Source organism: Ochotona princeps, chromosome 22, assembly GCF_030435755.1.
Source record: "Ochotona princeps isolate mOchPri1 chromosome 22, mOchPri1.hap1, whole genome shotgun sequence".
NCBI lineage: Eukaryota > Metazoa > Chordata > Mammalia > Lagomorpha > Ochotonidae > Ochotona > Ochotona princeps.
The window spans coordinates 9,999,768-10,017,897 of record NC_080853.1 but is presented as its reverse complement, the minus strand read 5'-3'; the positions used below and the strand labels follow the sequence as shown (position 1 = coordinate 10,017,897).

Here is an 18,130-nt window from a genome sequence, read left to right as displayed (position 1 = left end):
AAAAAAAGAAAAGAAAGGAGACAGTGTTGTTGATGTGTCTGGTCCCTGCAGCCCGGCCAGGGAAAGTTTTGTGGCTTCCTCCCCACGCCTCACTTCAGATCCCAGCCAACATACTTACTGTAATCAGGAAGTTCAATTTCAGGATGAACTCTCTCTTTCCATGTCCCAGACACTGGCAGGACAAGCAGGCAGAGGAGTGTCAGAAACTGGAGAATCAACCACTTCATAGCAGGGTACCTGGGCATTGGAATGAGGCTGGCAGGAGCCCCAGGATTGGGTCAGGCCCAGCTGGGGGTAGAAGAGCGTTGCAGGCGGGGTTGGGCGAGCACCTGACTGGCCTCTCACTGCCCTGGCTCGTTCTGCCTCCTCCCTTCACCACTCCCTGGCTGACCATTGGTTTTTCATGAAGCACTTTATGTCGCTTATGTCTCCTAAGGATTTCTCTCTACAGAAATGAGTTTCTAACAACTATATATATATATATATATATATATATAAAATTTCTGCTATTTGAACAAAAGATGAGTATCTGTTACTTATTATCTGCAGAGAGCACCTGTGGATAATTTGGTATACATTCTTCAGCCCTTCTACACTAGCTGTGTCATATAGTACTATTTTCTTTTCTTTTCTTTTCTTTTTAAGATTTATTTATTTTATTACAAAGTTAGATATACAGAGGAGGAGAGACAGAGAGGAAGATCTTCCATCCGATGATTCACTCCCCAAGTGAGCCGCAACGGCCGGTACGCGCCAATCCGAAGCCGGGAACCTGGAACCTCTTCCGGGTCTCCCACACGGGTGCAGTGTCCCAATGCATTGGGCCGTCCTCGACTGCTTTCCCAGGCCACAAGCAGGGAGCCGGATGGGAAGTGGAGCTGCCGGGATTAGAACCGGCGCCCATATGGGATCCCGGGGCATTCAAGGCGAGGACTTTAGCCGCTAGGCCACGCCGCCGGGCCCAACCAGGTACTATTTTCTTTAAGAAGGTTCTTGATTTTCTTTTTCTTTTCTTCAGAGACACATTAGTAATTCAGTAGCGTGTTATTTAATTTCATGGAATTGTAAATTTCTATTTTTCTTCCCACTGTTGATTTTCATTAAGGGGATGTATAATAACTGTGTAATGGAGACTATCATATCCAGATGTGAGGATACAATGTGTATGCATCTCTACTTCCAGATCAAAGATGGAATCCCAATGAAACTGAAATCCATCTTGACAATAAGATGCTGGACTCTGCCATTGTCCATGCCTGCAGTATCAGGACACACTTAAACAGAATGAGTGTTTATGAAGAACTATAGTATTGTAATAATATAGGGGATATAAGTGTGTGTGTGAGGGGAGGATTTGGAGAGGGAGTAAGGGAAATCCCAGAGCCTATGGAACTATATCATAAAATAATAATAAAATGAAAAACATACCTATTCAAACTTTATTTTCCCTTTTTCTATTCTTTTATGATTTACTTGCCAAATATTCTTTACATACACTTGAGTCTTCTGAGAAATGCATGCACCGCAAATATATTCTCCCCTGAAAATTTTTCAGTTCTCTTAAAGCATGTATTATTCAACCTAGCAGTTTTGCATTTGAAAAAAAATTTTTTTTTCTAATTCTTTATTGAAATGCTTAATTTGTTTGCTTTTCTGTGTTCCTGGAGACTTTGTATTCATGTCAGTGCATTTGAACGAAAGCAGCCACCTCTCCTGGTCACTTCTTCTTGACTTTTATTTATTTATTTATTTATGTATTTTCTCCAACAGTGGTGTTACAGTGAGAGGCAAAGAGAGGATCTTCCACCCCATGGCTGTCTCCTGCAAAGGCTGCAATGGCCACAGGTGAGCCGACCCAAAGCCAGGAACTGGGAGCGTCTTCTGGGCCTCCCACAGTGGATGCAGGGTTCCCAGACCTTAAGGCTGTTCTCTGCTTTCCCAGCCATCAGCAGGGAGCTGGATGGGAAGTGTCCTTCAAGAAGTTGTGTGCACTGCTGGTGCCATAAGAAGCTTAGTCCACTGTGCCCGGGCGCTGGCCCCCTTCCTGATGTTTTACAAAGAAAGTCCTTCTCCATTTGGTCCATAGTGAGAAATTCTGAAAGTGTCTGCAACCTTTACCAAGGCTGTATCTTTCCTATAAATACCTAGAGAGATCTGCTCTGGTCTTTTTTCAAGCGTTCGCGATCTCTTGCTCCCTCTGGTGTCTGCCTGATGTACCACAGAATTTTAAAAACCACTTAGCTCTCTTTTTTTCTAGGGTTGTGGGGTACCTCAGAACAGGTGTCTATCTCTCAGGCAGACCCCCCAAAGAAATGCGATTTGGAGCTTTCCCAGTTGTGCCGCACTGAGCTTCCTCCGAGCTCCTAGGGAGCTGGCGTCATACTGGCCCTGAATGCTGAGCCTCGATCGGCCCCTGCACTTCTCACCCATGCAACAGCTCCACATCCTGTTGTTGAACAGACCCACTTCAACCTGAGGATGCCTCTCTTTGATTGACAATTTTAATCCATTTACATTTACAGGTTCTTTGCAGTTTCCTGATGTCTACCTACCTTGCTGTTGAGTTCCTCCGTTGTCACTCTTTCTATGTTTGTTTTTTCCCCCCACTATACCACCTTGATTCCCCTTCAGTCTGCTTTTTTTTTTTTTTTAACCTTTGGAAGTTATCTTCTTAGGGAGGGCCACTCTGAGCCAGTGATTCCGCTTAGGCATTTCAGTTTGGAGTGGGAACGACTCATGTAGAGAGGAGCTAATTCTGTGAAGAAATGGAATAGCTAAGAAAGTCTGGAGTAGTTCAGAGAGACTTTAGGGTGGTGGGGGTCTGCTTGATTTACACGTGCGCACACAATAAAGATGTCTAACAAAAGGATGCTTTGGCTGCTTATTGAATGGGATCTCCACACCACCTCTCACCTGTCTACCCATGCCCCTCCCCCAGAGGCACTGGCTAGCCAGTGGCTGAGCCCTCCATGGAGTTTGTTGGCTCCCGTCAGCTCCTATAGCAGTCCCCGTCCTTCCCCCACCAAAACCCACACACAAGTACAGCCATAACCTCTGGGCAGTGTGGCTTCATCTTTTCCATGCTAACATGGTTCTTACTGATGACCCATTGCTTTCTAGTTTCTGATTCCACGAAATTGTTGATTTGCTATGTCCTCTTCTGTTATGCTGATCTTGTAAATGTTCTTTTGGAAAAACATCATTTTTCGGGAGGTTTTCAGCGTAAGTAGAGATAAGAGGTGCACATCATAGGAGTTGCACTCTTTGAAAGTGTCCATGCTCTGACCCCCGAATCAGGTACTGCCCAGAAAGGGCATACTGCGGTATAGATAAGAGTCAGAATTGCAGTCACAAGGAGCTGAACTCTACCGACAACCTGAATGGGAGGAAATGCTTACAGGAACCTAGTCCTGATGACTCCTGGATTCTCCTTGGAGGCAACACACACCAGGCTTCCAACCCATGCAAGTGTAAGGTCATAATTTTTGCTGTGTGAGCTACTGAGCTGCAGGGACTTGTTACAGCAGCAACAAAAAATGACTGTGTCTCCTGAGAGCTTTCAAGCCCACTGTTGGCCTTAAAATCTGCAAACATGAACTACCCATTTATGCCAGAATATTGGCCAAATAATGTCTTCCTCCCTGTGACCTGGCAAATGATAGTAGCAAAAGGATTTGGCATCAAAGCCAGATACTCCCAGCCTTGCCTTCCCTAGTTCTTCTTTTGGATATCTGTAGCCCCTTGTTCTTCTCTATTTTTGGTAAGAAATCATCTTCATTCTAGGGAGCTGCAATTGCCCTCTCTCTGACTCCACTCTCTGTCCAAGTCCCTGAGCCTCTGAACCATCGTCCTCTTTTGAGCTGTAAGACATTGACTGGCCTCCTCTTGGGCTGTCATCCCTTGGCTAGCCTTGACCCATGCTGTACTGTATCACATACCCAAACAACATTCTCACGCCTTCAAGTGAGGATATCTGGTCCTCTAGCCTGGGGGAAGGCACAAGCCTGGATACAGAGTGGGCATTCCATGAATCTCCTCATTCAGGAAAAGTTAGACTTGAAACATAATCCTCAATGACAAATGATGGAAATTTAGACATAATTCTTAGGAAAACCTGGACAGGACAGCCTGTCTTGCACTGGTTGATATCTCAGAATATGAACAACATTAACTCAGACAAAATTCCCAAGCAGCTGGGTGGGCAGGAATAAGAGGGGTCAAAGGATAGTAGGAAGAACCCGTTTTGGAAGCTTGTGGTACCCACCGGGAGATAGCAACACTTTCTGTAATAACAGGGTGCACCTGCTTCTTGCCAGGCATGTTGCAGTAGGGGGCAGAGTGGGGAGTATGTGTGCAGGACGCCTGCTCCATTGGACAGAGTGATATGGAAGGCAGGGTCTTGGCTCTCTGTTGAGAAGCCTGGCTTTGCTTGAATAGATGCCATGGGTTCACCAAATCCCATTTTCTGTGCTAGAGAATACAACCAGACTATATTTCTTATTTTCATTTACAAAATGATGGGACCCTAGACAACATGATGATCAATGAAGAACAAATAAAAATGATAAACTCTGTTCCTTGGCTTATGCATTAAAAACCTTCTGTATAAGTATCCGTAGCCTTTTGTCTCCCATCTTTTCGCTAAATGTGAGGAACTAACAGAAGAGACTCTGGGTGATGACAGAACTACAGATGGAAAGAACTAGGGTCCTTAAACGATGGCAAAGGAGACTGGTTACTGACCAACCCTGGAGAAGTGTATTGTGAATGAAAATAAGTCCTTACTATGTTAATGCAATGACATTTTTATAGATCTTTATAATTTTGTTATCACAATGAACCAGCTTAGCAATACATCTAACTAGAGAGGCATAATTGGATCCCTGGGCTCCCCAAGGGTATAGGGAAAACAGCTGGAGTAGTTTGGGATTGCAGTGAGAGCAATTAAGTCACAGGGAAATAGTCCAATAAATGCAGAACTCTCAGGTTGATGCACTAATTTATTTAGCCACAAATGTGAACCTTCCCAGGGTGGCAAGGTAAGGGAGAGAGCAGAGGGGTCCTAGGAGAGTGAGTGGTCCAGCAGGGAGCCAGGCGATGCTCTGCTTAGACCAAGCCACTGTCTTCCTCCAGCCCACAACAGTGGTGGGCCAAGCAGATGCTAGGGTTTTAAGGGCTTTAACATTGTTTTAAAAGGCTCGCTGAAAAAAAGGACAGGCAGATAGTTAAAAGTCAGGAGACCTGTTGGAGAGATCTGTTTCCAAACTTAACAACACACAAGGCTCCAGAGACAGAGCACAGAAATTATTTGTTGAATCAGGAGTTCTCGCCTTTAAAGTAATTTCTTCAAATGATGTTTGCTCCTTAAACAAACAGGTGGAGACCTTGTTGGGCCTAAGAGAATGAGGCCAGTGGAGAGGCCCAGCTATTAGAACCAATCACTAGGACCTCAGAACTAGGAGAGCTATCTGGACTGACAGGCGATGCTTTAAGGGAAGTCAAGAGAACAGGATCACAGTGAACGGCAAGGGAGAAGGCACCATGTTGGTAGCTCTGTCTATTTGTTACCGAGTGGGAGCCCAGGTTTAGAGCAAGGACACTGTTGCCCTCTGCTGCCTGTCTCTTTTATCAGCCGCCCCAGGGGACTGCAGGCTTTTTTTGTTCCCATGTGAACAATGGGAGGGGAGTATGACAAGGCCTGTTCAGGCCCCAGTCCTCCTACCTCAGTGGACTCACTTGTTGTTCAAGCAGATGTTCCCACAGTAGGTCCAGCAACAGGTGTGATTGTCTTGCAGGCAGGAGTTCCCCCTCGTGCACCGTTTCCTGCAGTACTGCTCCGGAGGCTGTACCCAACACTGGTTGATCTCAAACTCCACTGGAATTGACATGACAGAGTTGCCAGGACCCACCCACATGCAACCTGAGAAAGAAACCCTTCTCTTGGCCCAATAACCTTTCCGAAACTTGAGCTCCATACCACAAGTTTCTCTGCCTTCCAATGAAATCCCTTCTTCAAATTCTAACCAGTATCTCTTCACGCGAGACTACCGTCCTTCGAGGGCATGTGTTCCACTCTGTAGGATTCCGGGTGCCAAAGACATATTCTCCTACAATTTAGCTGTCAAGGCCTGTAATGTCCTGCAGTTCCAACCTCCACATCCAATTTGCAGGAAAACTGAGCAAAGGGAAAATGGGAACCTACGTTTGTCCCTATCTGTTTCCTCCCTGCTTGAGACTGCCAAGGCACTCAACCTCTTTCTGAATTTCATGTCTTTTCCTAGCCCACAACCCTCCTGCTAAGTTTTCATGTCCCCACACTTTGATTTACTGAGAACTTACTGTCATTTCCAGTTATTTACAGTCTAAAAGGTGCTTTTCTTCAAACTAAATGGATATGTTCAACATGCCCCTTCTGCCCTATCTCAATGGCTCGCCCAACTGATACCCAGAGACCTGCCAGCTCAAGGGGAAGTTCTGTGTTGATGTTTCCCCTCCCAAGCTGGTCTGATAGCCTATCAAATGTAGACAAAGCTACTTCCTCTCTCCATATGCTCAATATTGCTTCCAAGGCTGGGAGAAGGAGTTTGAAGACAGCAAATTGGGAATATCCAACCTAATCTTGCTTGCTGGACTCTGACACCCTAAAAGTTATCCTGGCAATTTGGGCTCTGCATCAGCTGTACCCAACAGCCCAGGGCTGGGAGAACTCCCTCCTCCCCTGCCATACCACCTACTGTGATGTTTGTACTTGTGGCCCCCAAGCACAGGCAGCAGCACTATAAACTCATGAATAAGCACGATGAATGGGAGAATCCAGGGCTTCATGGCAGGTCTCTGAGTGTCTGGCTTAAATTCCAGCAGAAGATAGGTCTCTCCCAGTGCTGCTGGAGGGAAAAAAAAGGAGAGAGGAAGAGAATAGGTTTGGAAAGGGAGGGAAAGTTCCAATGAGCACTGTGTTGCTCTTTCTGCTAATTTTCCTGGTTAGCCTCTGGCCCCCAACAATATGTCAACACCCAAGCTAGCCACTGACTTCCCCAGGCTACATCTTGTTTCATATTACACACACCTTCCTTTGCAATATTATTTATTTTTGACAAAAAACATTGCTTTTTTAATCAAACAGCAACAAAAACAATGAATCTTTAGATTATACAATTTGCGAACAACACAAATGGTCGTGGATGAGCCTTGGTTGTTCTATCACGTGGTATGTGTAGGTGTGTATGCTATAGAGATTAGCTTTAGCAAACTGGACACATTCTGTGTCCTGAAATTTTATTTTTAACCAGATGACATGATGGAAACTTCTGCAAAACCGCAAAGTTTCAAGAGTGGTTGCAGAGTGAGTTGTGGATATGTTACTCAATGGGACTTGAGAAAAGATGGAGGATAAAACACATAGGTGGCTGGCCACAGTTGAAGAGATTGGAAAGAGGTTTGAAGGATGGTTTGTTGGTTAAAAACAAACAGCTTTGCTCAGGTACCCAGGATGTTGCCTTTTAACTCCCAGTTGAGAGAAAAGGCTTTATGAGCATCAATCTCAGAGCTTCCTTCTGTGTCCCCAGAAGTGTGTAGCGAATTCTGTTTGAATCATGACGAAGACTCTAAAAGGCAAGGACCTGGTGGAAGTGGGCCAAAGTATAGAGAAGGGGACTGCAAAGAAATACGGAGGGAAATGACACAAACTGTAAACAGATCAATGGTATTTCATGTCTCCAATGAACCCTTGAAATCTCCCCACAGAATCAGGATCCAGAGCACAAGGCAGTTCAGGGTAGCACCCATGGGTTCCTCCTGCCTCCGCTTCCTGGGAGACAGAAACTTGCTTTGCCCAGGTGGAGGTGTTTTGTAACCAGAGCTTCTGGATGAGGAGACACTCCACAGTTTTAAGCAGGTGCACCAACGTGGCTACCTGCATGGACCTGCACTTTCAATGACTAAGCCGAGAAGATGCTTCATGGTTCAAAACTCACATCAAACTTGCAGGGAACAATCTAAGCTTTCCCAAAGTTAGGCAAGAAGATAGCTAATCATTCTGGCGCAGTGGCTCAATGGCTAAATTGTCACTTTGCATGCGCCAGGACCCCATATCGGTGCTGGTTCAGGTCCTGGCTCTTCTGCTTCCCATCCAGCTCCCTGCTTGTAGCCTTAGAAACCAGTTGAGGACGGCCCAAAGCCTTGGGATTCTGGGCATCCAGAAGAAGCTCCTGGCTTCTTATCATCTCAGTTCTGGCTATGACAACCACTTGGGGAGTGAACCAGCGGATGGAAGATCTTTCTGGCTCTCCTTCTCTCTGTAAATCTGACTTTCCAATAAAAATAAGTAAATCTTCTTTAAAAAAAAAAAAAAACCTTCAAAATAAACAGTACCCTGACTGAAACGGGCCTGCAAGGAATTCATTAAAAGGGGGAATTTTGTCTAGAAAACTTTTGCAAAGGAGAAAGGGTTTGCTTAGCTTTGCCACCCTTCCTGAATGGCACTTTTTTCCCCAATACCTCCCCTCCACTCCATGCCAGGCTACTGCTTTGTCCCTCCCACCCCCCTTAGATCTATTCTCCTCTATAGTAAGCTCAGAACATTCAGAAAGTGAATAAATGTCATTCATTGATGAAGCAACAAGAAAGGAGAAGATGAAGAGCCCTAGAGTACATTTTAGCTTAGTGTAAAGATAACAAAATGGGAGGCCATTACGAACGGCTCCAGAGGCCTGCTTCCCCACATAGGCAAGCCCAGTTCGGCATCAGCACTTACAGTCTAGGAAAACAAAACTTCAACCATTCAGAAGTCACCAACTAACCTCCAACCAGGGATTTCCAACTGGAATGGTCCAAATGAGGCCACTGTGCATGCGTTCCACTCTGGCTAACTGCGTGTTTTCTTTGTCTTGCTTCTGTGTTTGCCTTCTCAAAGCCTTCCCCTCACGCTCCTTCAGCAGAGGTCTGAACTGCTTGTGCTTTGGCACTGCCAGAACCATGAATCACTATTAACTTAAATAAACCCTTCAATATGTTAATGTGTTTCAGTTAATATTAGCAACCTTTCTGGCAGCAAACAGCAAGTAGGAAAGTCTTGGTACCAGCTGAAGTTGTATCTTGGGTTTGACATCTGAGAAGACCTGAGCCTACTTCCCCCAATTTCATATCCTCAAAGGCCAGAGCTGGCATTGTTGGTGATGGTCAGTGTGTGCTTGGGTGCCCAGCCATGAAACCAAATGTCCCAGATTAATTAGACCCCTGATAGAGAGTCCCGAGGTCTTCTAGAAGCCGTGGAAACGTAAGGATCAGAGCAACTATAGATCTTGCCCTTTTCTATCCCAGAGGGTAGCAACATCAATGAAAAGGATGGCTGAAATACGGTTTCCTTTTTCATCTCCAACATTTTACATGGAAGAGAGTGACCCTAGCACATCCAAAAGAATGTAATAGACACACTAACATTAGTAATGATCATAGCCAAACTCCACAGGACTTCCTTCATGCCAGGTACGTTTTTAAACACTTCACATATATCACTACATTATCACACATCTACCTCATGATGTATAGTTATTGATTTCATCACACCAATAAGAAAGCTGATGCAGAAAATCTAGATATAATGATCACTCATGAAGACTTGAGTTCACTGGGTCAGCAGTGATCCAAATGCATTAAGCCACCACTTGTGATGCCAGCATTCCATGTCAGAAAACCAGTTTGGGTCCCTGCTGTTCCACTTCTCAATCAGTTTTCTGAAGATGCACTTGGGAGTGTCAAGTGCTTGGGCCCCTGACACTCCTATGGGAGACTAGCATGGGCTTCCTGGCTCCAGGTTTTGTCCTGGGACAGCTCTTTCCATCTCTCTAACACTCTGCCTTTCAAATAAGGGGCTATTTAAAAAGAAACAAGCAAATAAAGATTTGCATTCCCTACACTATATTATTCCCTAGGAACATGGGAGCTTTCTTCTAAACTTTGACCTTTACGCTAATACACTTACACATTTGGTGATGATTCTTTGAGTGGTATAAGCTGAAGGTCTGCTATAGTTTGGATTTCCCTAGAGTGTACTGCCCAAAGGTTAACTTGGGGAGAAATTTGTCCCCCATGTGTCAGGGAAAGATGATAAGACCACTGTGAGAGGTGCCTAGTGCAAGGTGATTAGGCCACGAGGGCACTGCCTTCAGAAAAGCAGTACCTCCCAGTGCTTTTAGTAGAACCTCAGTAGTTCTTGAAGTTGAATCCCACCAGAGGAGCTTGTTTTGAGAAGAGTCAGTCTGGTCCTCGACTCTCACATTTGCTGACATGCACCCACACCACCATGATGCCACCTGCCCAGAGGCCTGCTCCCGAGCTGCACCTGGCCTTGGACTTTGGTCTCCAACACTATGAACTCCATAACCCTCTGTACTTCACACCTGGAAAGTGTTCAGCGCAGTTTATACTAACGGAAGTGGACTAACGCAGAGTTTAATTTCTTGTTTTGCTTATGTATAACCCAGTTACTGATGAGTTTCTCTTTACCCAATCACCTAATAAATTTTCTTACGTGTGTGAGGTTATTCTTCAGTTCTTTAGCTTACTCCAGGGAGGAATCCCATTACCATTATATAAAAAACATCCTCCCTCTCTAGAACACTCAAAGCTTGCTATCTGGTAAGACCTGCTTTATACCTAATTCTTTTTCAGAAGTATCTTTTTGAAGATTTTTAATTATTATTTAAAGGCAGATTTACAGAGAGAAGGAGAGGCACAGAGAAAGGTCTTCCATCCACTGGTTTACTCCCCAAATGGCTGCAGCAGCTGGAGCTGAGACATTTCAAGCCAGGAAACAGAAACTTCTTTCAGGTCTCCCATGTGGGTGCAGGAGCCTAAGGACTTGGGTCATCCTCTGTTGCTTTCCTAGGCCATAAGCAAGGAGTTGGTTCAGAAGTGGAGGAACTGGGACTAGAACTGGTTCCCAGATAGGATGCTGGTGCTGGCCCCAGAAGTATCTTGGTACTTTGTATTTCCATATAAACTTTAGGATTTACAGAAAATGTTCTTGAATTTTCACTTGAGTGACATTAACCTACAAGGTTATGTGGGGATGATATCCTTACAGTATCATCTTTTTATTCAAGTTCTTAGTTAAGTCTCCATCTATTTTGATCTTCAAAAGTATGGTCTTAGGTAGTGTCTTCTAAGAAAAATCTATAATACTTATCATGTATATCTTGTGCATTTTATTCATGTTTAAAATGTAAATATTATTATGAATGGCATATTATCTGGTTTTGTTTTGATGTCAAAGATTTCCTGAAATTTGGGGCTGGTGCTGTGGCTCAATAAGGCAGTCCTCTGCCTGGCAGTGCCAGCAGCCCATATGAGCACTGGTTCATGTCCCAGCTCCACCACTTCTGACCTATCTCCTTGCTTATGGCCTGGAAAAGGTGTGGAGGATGTCTCAAGTCCTTAGGACCCTGTACCCACGTGGAAGACCTGGAAGAAGTTCCCGGCTTCTGGCTTCGGGTTGGCTCAGCCCCAGCCATTGCATATAAAAATACTCATTTAAGTTGAGCATTCCTAATCACTAAGTCTGAAATCTCCAATAAGTGCATACATGTACTTATCTACTTATAGGAAATACTGACTTTCACTCAGAAATTCTCCCTGTCCTATTTTACACTTAAAAATCAAGGACCTGGGCTCGGCAGCGTGGCCTAGTGGCTAAGGTCCTCGCCTTGATCCCATATGGCCGCTGGTTCTAATCCCGGCGGCTTCACTTCCTCTCTGTCTCTCCTCCTCTCAGTATACTGACTTTGTAATGGAAATAAAATAAATCTTTAAAAAAAAAATCAAGGACCTATATATAAAAATGTTCTATGTATGATATTCCATAGAATACCAGTAAACAAATACTTGACAATAGATATTTATGCTAAAGACTATGAAGTTATGGAAAACCCTGTTTGTGGGATGTTTATAACTAAGTAAGGGTGGCAAGAGATCAGTAATAAAAGATGTGAGACTCAAAAATGTGAGAGAATAAAAAAATGTTTATAGTACCTTCACAGAGAGGAAAGGTAATACAGGTGAACGCATCCTAAGCAGTGAGGTCACCATTATTTTTTATTTCATTTCTCTTTCTTACTATAAAAAATTTGCAATTAGAAAATGTATGTAAATTGTATACTCAAAAAAAGAAAGATTCTATTAGCCAAAAGAGAGGGTTGGCTGTATGAAAGTAGGCGGCATCCTGCGGAAGCCCAATCCCACAGCTTAGCACAAGGAAAAAGCCACAAAAAGGGGAGGTTACAGGGGCTCACTTTCACTGTTCTGGCTTGGCCAGCAGAGGCAGCAAGGACCTGGGGCAGAGCCCTTCTTGCCTTCCCTCTCCACCTCCAGTGCTGCAAGGAAGTCGGTGGTCTTTTGGCCAGACTGGAGTTCATGGCGCTGGTCAAACTGATGCTGCCCCGGGCTCTGCTGCTCTGTGCCCTGCTGCTGCAGGCCCAGGGAGGGCCCCGCGAGCGGGTGGCAGAGACTGAGGGTAGGTGATGAATGGGCAGGGGGTGGGCAAAGGAGTAAGGAGAGGTGTTTGCCCGGATGCTGGGTAGATTTGAGGCCATCCCCAAACCCTGGCCCTACAGCTAAGAAGAGTTACAGGGTTGGGATAGGGGATTTCCATCTGGGTTTTTTACTCGATTCCAAAACCCGGAGACAATGGTACACAGTATGATGAAAGGGCTGAGGATTAGCATTTGACATGTACTCATGTGTGTGGGGGGGAATATTTGGAGGTCTTCAAAGGTATAGGGGCAGGCCCAGATGAGGGTAAATACAGAGAGGGAAAGCATGGGGTGGGCCAAATATGCCACACACAGAACCAACGGGAAGTTGACATCACAGGAAACAGGTGGCGAGAGCTAAAAAGAAGAGGGAATACTGGAGACAGTGCCACCGAGGAGAGAGGACAGGTAGGAGGCAACTTCCGCTTCATCTGAATCTTGCAAATTCTGAATGGTGGGTGAAGGTATGAAAAGCACCTCAGGTTTAGCTAAGCAAATCTCAGAGTAGATCCCAGAGCAGTGACTCCCCCAAAGCCACGGTCAAGAGAGGAGAGCAGTGACTCCCCCAAAGCCATGGTCAAGAGGGTCCTGGATGCTGAAGAGTAGAGACAGCTGGAGAACCTGGTGACTGGGTCCTGCACAGGGTCTAGGAAAGGGAGAGAGGGGCGACACACAAGGTAAGACCCTACCAATCACCAGGACATTCTTGTGTCTTTCCAGAAGAAGACAACCACCAAAATATCAAACTCTGTTTGAAGCAGCCTCCAATGTATCTATGTAAACGCCCCTGTGATTCTCACATAGAATGTCAAGGAAATGAAAAATGCTGTTTGAGCTACTGTGGTATGATTTGCCAGAGCTTTGGTCTGTAGCAGAGTGGGCTGTGTGGCCTGCAACCCCAACCCTCTCTGTTTGCACACTGGGCTCATACCTGATGAACAAGGACCTCCAATCACAACCACAACCGCATGAGCCCAGATGTTACCCTCTCTACTGTCTGAACTCCTTGTCCCTGTTCAATAAAGCAGAACAAATGCTGGGCAACCCGGCCTGCTCGACTCCCACTGCTTGCGATCGTTAAGAACCCACCGCAGCTCCCACACATGTCCTACCCTGCTCGGGTGGGATCTGCAACCTGGTCATGATTCTCTATCCTCCACGCTTTGGCCCAGACACCCCTGCCAATTCCCAGGAGGCCTACCTCAACTCCAACCCTGCCCCCCTAGTTTGCCCTGCTCAGTGAACCAGAACTATTAAGTGCACCTGCTTTCAGAGCTAACCAGAATATTCCTAACCCCAATGTCAGAAAGACTTCGTTAAGTGTGAGGTGGGTGCAAGTTAGAACCTGGGGCATGGAGTGGAAAGCCCCCAGAAATGGCCTTCCTTTCCTTGGCCTTGGTCTATCCACATTCCATTTTTTCTCCTGGGATTCAAATTGCTGACAGTGATGCCCAGAGATGTTTTCTTGTTTGCTTGGATGTTATTGTTATTGTTTGTTTGTATTTTGCCTTCTGATTTGCATTATCCATGCAAAGAGACATGCCAATGATTTCCTACACTGACCCAACCTAGACATCCTGCTGCCCACCACCCATCTGTCCGCTAATACACAGAGACCACAATGGCTGTCAAGGTCAGAGATTCTTAGGCTTTCAATGAACTGAAAGGACCTACCATCCCTTATCCATCTTCACTATGGGCTCATTTTCTTTTCTTTTGATCCAAGGGAACACCAAAGAGAGGGAAACAGGAGGTTCACAGAGATGTTGCTAAGATTCATGGGACCTGCCCATGATCCTATTGTGGGCCTTTGGGGGTACAGATTCCTTCTTATCTTGTACAGTGACAACCCCTCTGAAACAGTCTTGAGGCTGGGCAGCCAACTGGGGTAGATGTGAAGAGGATTCTGGCAGGTAGGCTGTGCCCACAGGCCAGTGTTGCTGAGTGTTAGGCTCCAGGTCTTACAGTCACCCTGTGAAAGAGACATCAGAGAGGAAAACCTCTTCCAGGGCCACCTCTGAAGCCTCCCAGGGCTCCACGTATTTCATGATTCTGTCTACATTGGCTACAACTTATCTTTAGCAGGCCCAGCATAGTGGCCTAGTGGCTAAAGTCCTCACCCTACATGTGCTAAGATCTTATATGAGTGCCATGCAGGTCCTGGCTGCTCCGCTTCCCATCCAGCTCCCTGCTTGTGGCCTAGGAAAGCAGTAGAGGATGGTCCAAATGCTTGGGACCCTGCACCTGTGTAAAAGAGCCACAAGAAGCTCCTGGCTCCTGGCTTCAGATTGGCTCAGCTGAACCAGCAGACCGCAGATCTTTCTCTTTGTCTCTCCTTCTCTCTGTAAATCAAATAAAATAGAAATAAATCTCAAAAAAAGATTTGTCCTTAGTCACGGATGTCTTGAGGAACTTGTCATGTTCCACTACCAACACAGACAGTAGCTGGGCTTCTAGGTGTAGTGTCCAAGATATCACGGGTGGCATTTCTTCCTATTGCTTCACTTTCCTGGCACCTTTCCTGGCCAGGCCTCAAGGATTGCTGGAAGAGACTTCTAAGAGAGACAAAGTTACACATTAGGGTCTCAATGAAGAATGACCACATCCAAGCCCAAGCTCTCCACTGTGCGGATGCCACCCTAGGTGCCAGGCTGACCTATTCTCTGTCTCTAGCATGAGTGCCATGAAGAAGCTCTTCTAGTAGTCAGTGCCCTTCTCTTTGTTGCAGCCAAGGGATGAATCTCTGCCCAGCATGTTATAGTTGAGGGTAAATTTGGGCACAACTATGTTCTTTACCATTTATGAACAAACTGTGAGCCCCTCTATGAAATAGAGTAGGAGAGTGAGGAGGGATTTTGGAAGACATTGAATCTCATGAATAGAAAACTTTTTCTAAGATGTGGACCTTCCGGGCCCGACGGCGTGGCCTAGCGGCTAAAGTCCTCGCCTTGAACGCCCCGGGATCCCATATGGGCGCCAGTTCTAATCCCGGCAGCTCCACTTCCCATCCAGCTCCCTGCTTGTGGCCTGGGAAAGCAATCGAGGACGGCCCAATGCATTGGGACACTGCACCCGTGTGGGAGACCCGGAAGAGGTTCCTGGTTCCCGGCTTCGGATCGGCGCGCACCAGCCCCGTTGTGGCTCACTTGGGGAGTGAATCATCGGATGGAAGATCTTCCTCTCTGTCTCTCCTCCTCTCTGTATATCTGACTTTGCAATAAACTAAATAAATCTTAAAAAAAAAAAAAAAAAAAAAAAGATGTGGACCTTCCAAATGTCAAGTCATAACACCTGCCGGGAATAGCAGGTCAGGGCTGGCCTGTGAGACCAAACACATAGCCTACGGCTGCCACTGCTCTGCATTACCCGTTCCCTTGCCATGCCCACACATTCTTCTCTATGTATGTGTCCATGGGAGGATTCAGAAACCATGAATCTGGTAACTCCTGCCTCTGTAGCTGATGCTCACACATGAGTTCCTTCCAAGCCTTTCACAAGAAACACGTGTCCCAGATTAACCTCTAAGAATTAAAACAAACATAGGATGCCTGTTCACCAAGAAAAGAAGCTAGCTGAGGTGCATGGGTGTTACGGAAAAGCTCTCTCTCTCTTTATCTCCTTTAATCTGCCTTTTGAATAAATGAAATGATGAAGTAAATCTTTTTTTAAAAAGTTGAATTCAGAGAACCCCAAATTTCTGATCTCTAAGGGTTTTTTGGATCATTGTTGCTGGGTATATAGTGGCCCTTTCTTATTCAAGAATTACTTACCAAAAAATCTCTAGGATTATAGTTTGGAATTATTTTTTACTGACTAATAAGGATTGTAATACAAATTGTATATACTTATTATATTTAATATATTTTAAAATTTTACCTTGCAGAATGATTGCATCTAGCTAATTAACATACTCACTATCTCATTTGTTTTTTGTGGACAATACATTTCAAACTCACTCTCTTTGTGGATCTTTTGGAACATGATACCTCAGGTTGGGGTGAAGCAAATTAAACCACGACTTCCAATCCTGGTGCTCCATGTTACAGTGCTGGTTTCTCGATCAGACACTCCATTTGCCCTGCTAATGGACCTGGGAAGGCAGCAGTGGGACTGCCAAATCATGTGGTGATTTTGTTTTTGAGGCACTTGCATTAACTTTTTCCATAATGAATATACTAATTTGCGTTCCCACCAACAGCATGCCAAGTTTCCCTTTTCTCCACAGCCTAGTCAACGCGTGTTATCTTTGACCTTTTTGATAACAACCATTCTAACAGATGTAAGGTGGTAGTTTGGTGCCACTTCCACTTGAATATCCTTGAAGATGAAAGATGCTGAGTATTTTTTTATGCCTCTATTAGCCATCAGTATGCCTTATTTTTAAATATTTATTTATTTTTATTGCAAAGTAAGATATACAGAGAGAGGAGGGAAGACAAAGAGGAATATCCTCCGTCCGATGGTTCACTCCCCAAGTGAGCGCAATGGCAGGAGCTGCGCCAATCCGAAGTCAGGAGCCAGGAGCTCTTCCGGGTCTCTCATGTGGGTGCAGGGTCCCAACGCCTTGGGCCATCCCCGACTGCCTCCCCAGGCCACAAGCAGGGAGCTGGATGGGAAATGGGGCCGCTGGGATTAGAATCGGTGCCCATATGGGATCCCAGCGTGCCCAAGGCTAAGACTTTAGCCGGTAGGCCACTGTACTGGGCCCATTTGTATGCTTTCTTCTGAGAAGTGCCTACTCAGTTAACATCCATTTTATTTATTTATTTATTATTTTAGATGATGTTTACATTTTTTATTTTTAGATTTTAGATGTTTACATGAACTTTCCATTTTAAGTAAGGTTTTCTTGTCATTATTTGAGCTCTTTATATTATTTTGGATATAAATCCATTCTCATACGTGAAGGGTGCAGATACTTTATCCTGATCTGTGAATTATCTCCTTGCTCTATTGTTTCTTTTTGCTGTGCAGCAGCTTTTTAGTTTGATGTAATCCCATCTGTCTTTTATTTTCTGTGTTATTAAGGGTCACACCCCTAAAATCATGCCCAGACCAATCTCATGGAGTTTTCCCTTGTATTTTCTTACAATATCTCTGCTTTCAGGTCTAACATTTAGTCTTTAACCCATTTCAGTTGATTTTCATATATGATGTTGTTCATGTTGTGAAATAATAACTTGTTATTGTAATTATTAACAAAAGTTCGTGGAGCTAGACAGTTTTGCCAGTACCATTGACTGAAGATGCTATCTTTTCTGTGTGTGTGTTCTTGGTAACTTTGCTGAAAATGAATTAGATGTAAAGATGTGTGTTTTTCCTGGATTTCCTGTCACATTCAATTGATCTCATTACACCTGCGGCCACAAGAATTGGCTTGACACTGGCTCGGCCTGACCCTGCATGTGTAGAAGTCTACCTGGAGACTAGGGCCATGAGGGCTGACCTGATGAACACAGCTGTGGAGGGTCAGTCTGGAGGCTGAAGAGCCTAAGTCTGGGGCTATAGGAGCCAGCCCGATGCTGGGCAAGGCTGCTCCTGCGCTGAGCCTTGAGGCCTGGCCTGGCACAGAACTAAACCCCCTGTCTAAAGTTGGGATCTCT

General features: G+C 45.1%; 2 protein-coding genes across 5 annotated transcripts; one reads left to right on the top strand and one right to left on the bottom strand.

The window, feature by feature from the left end:
- Window positions 1-5,031: 5,031 nt before the first annotated feature.
- On the bottom strand, window positions 5,032-9,115 carry WFDC9 (WAP four-disulfide core domain 9). Of its 4 annotated transcripts, none has more exons than XM_058679810.1 (4): window positions 8,753-9,115; window positions 6,735-6,881; window positions 5,737-5,875; window positions 5,032-5,201 (listed from the first exon to the last, which is right to left on the bottom strand). In XM_058679810.1, the coding sequence occupies exons 2-4, from the start codon at window positions 6,823-6,825 to the stop codon at window positions 5,162-5,164; spliced, it is 270 nt and encodes an 89-aa protein (XP_058535793.1). In that variant the 5' UTR covers window positions 6,826-6,881; window positions 8,753-9,115; the 3' UTR covers window positions 5,032-5,161. The 4 variants fall into 4 exon arrangements, with proteins under 4 accessions (XP_058535793.1, XP_058535791.1, XP_058535792.1 ...); XM_058679808.1 differs by having other exon boundaries at window positions 6,735-6,884; window positions 8,799-9,115; XM_058679809.1 differs by having other exon boundaries at window positions 8,799-9,115.
- A 3,141-nt stretch (window positions 9,116-12,256) lies between these two features.
- On the top strand, window positions 12,257-13,574 carry WFDC10A (WAP four-disulfide core domain 10A). Its single transcript, XM_058679813.1, has 2 exons — window positions 12,257-12,508; window positions 13,248-13,574. Exons 1-2 carry the CDS (start codon window positions 12,409-12,411, stop codon window positions 13,397-13,399), a joined length of 252 nt encoding a protein of 83 aa, XP_058535796.1. The 5' UTR covers window positions 12,257-12,408; the 3' UTR covers window positions 13,400-13,574.
- The last annotated feature ends 4,556 nt before the right edge of the window (window positions 13,575-18,130 follow it).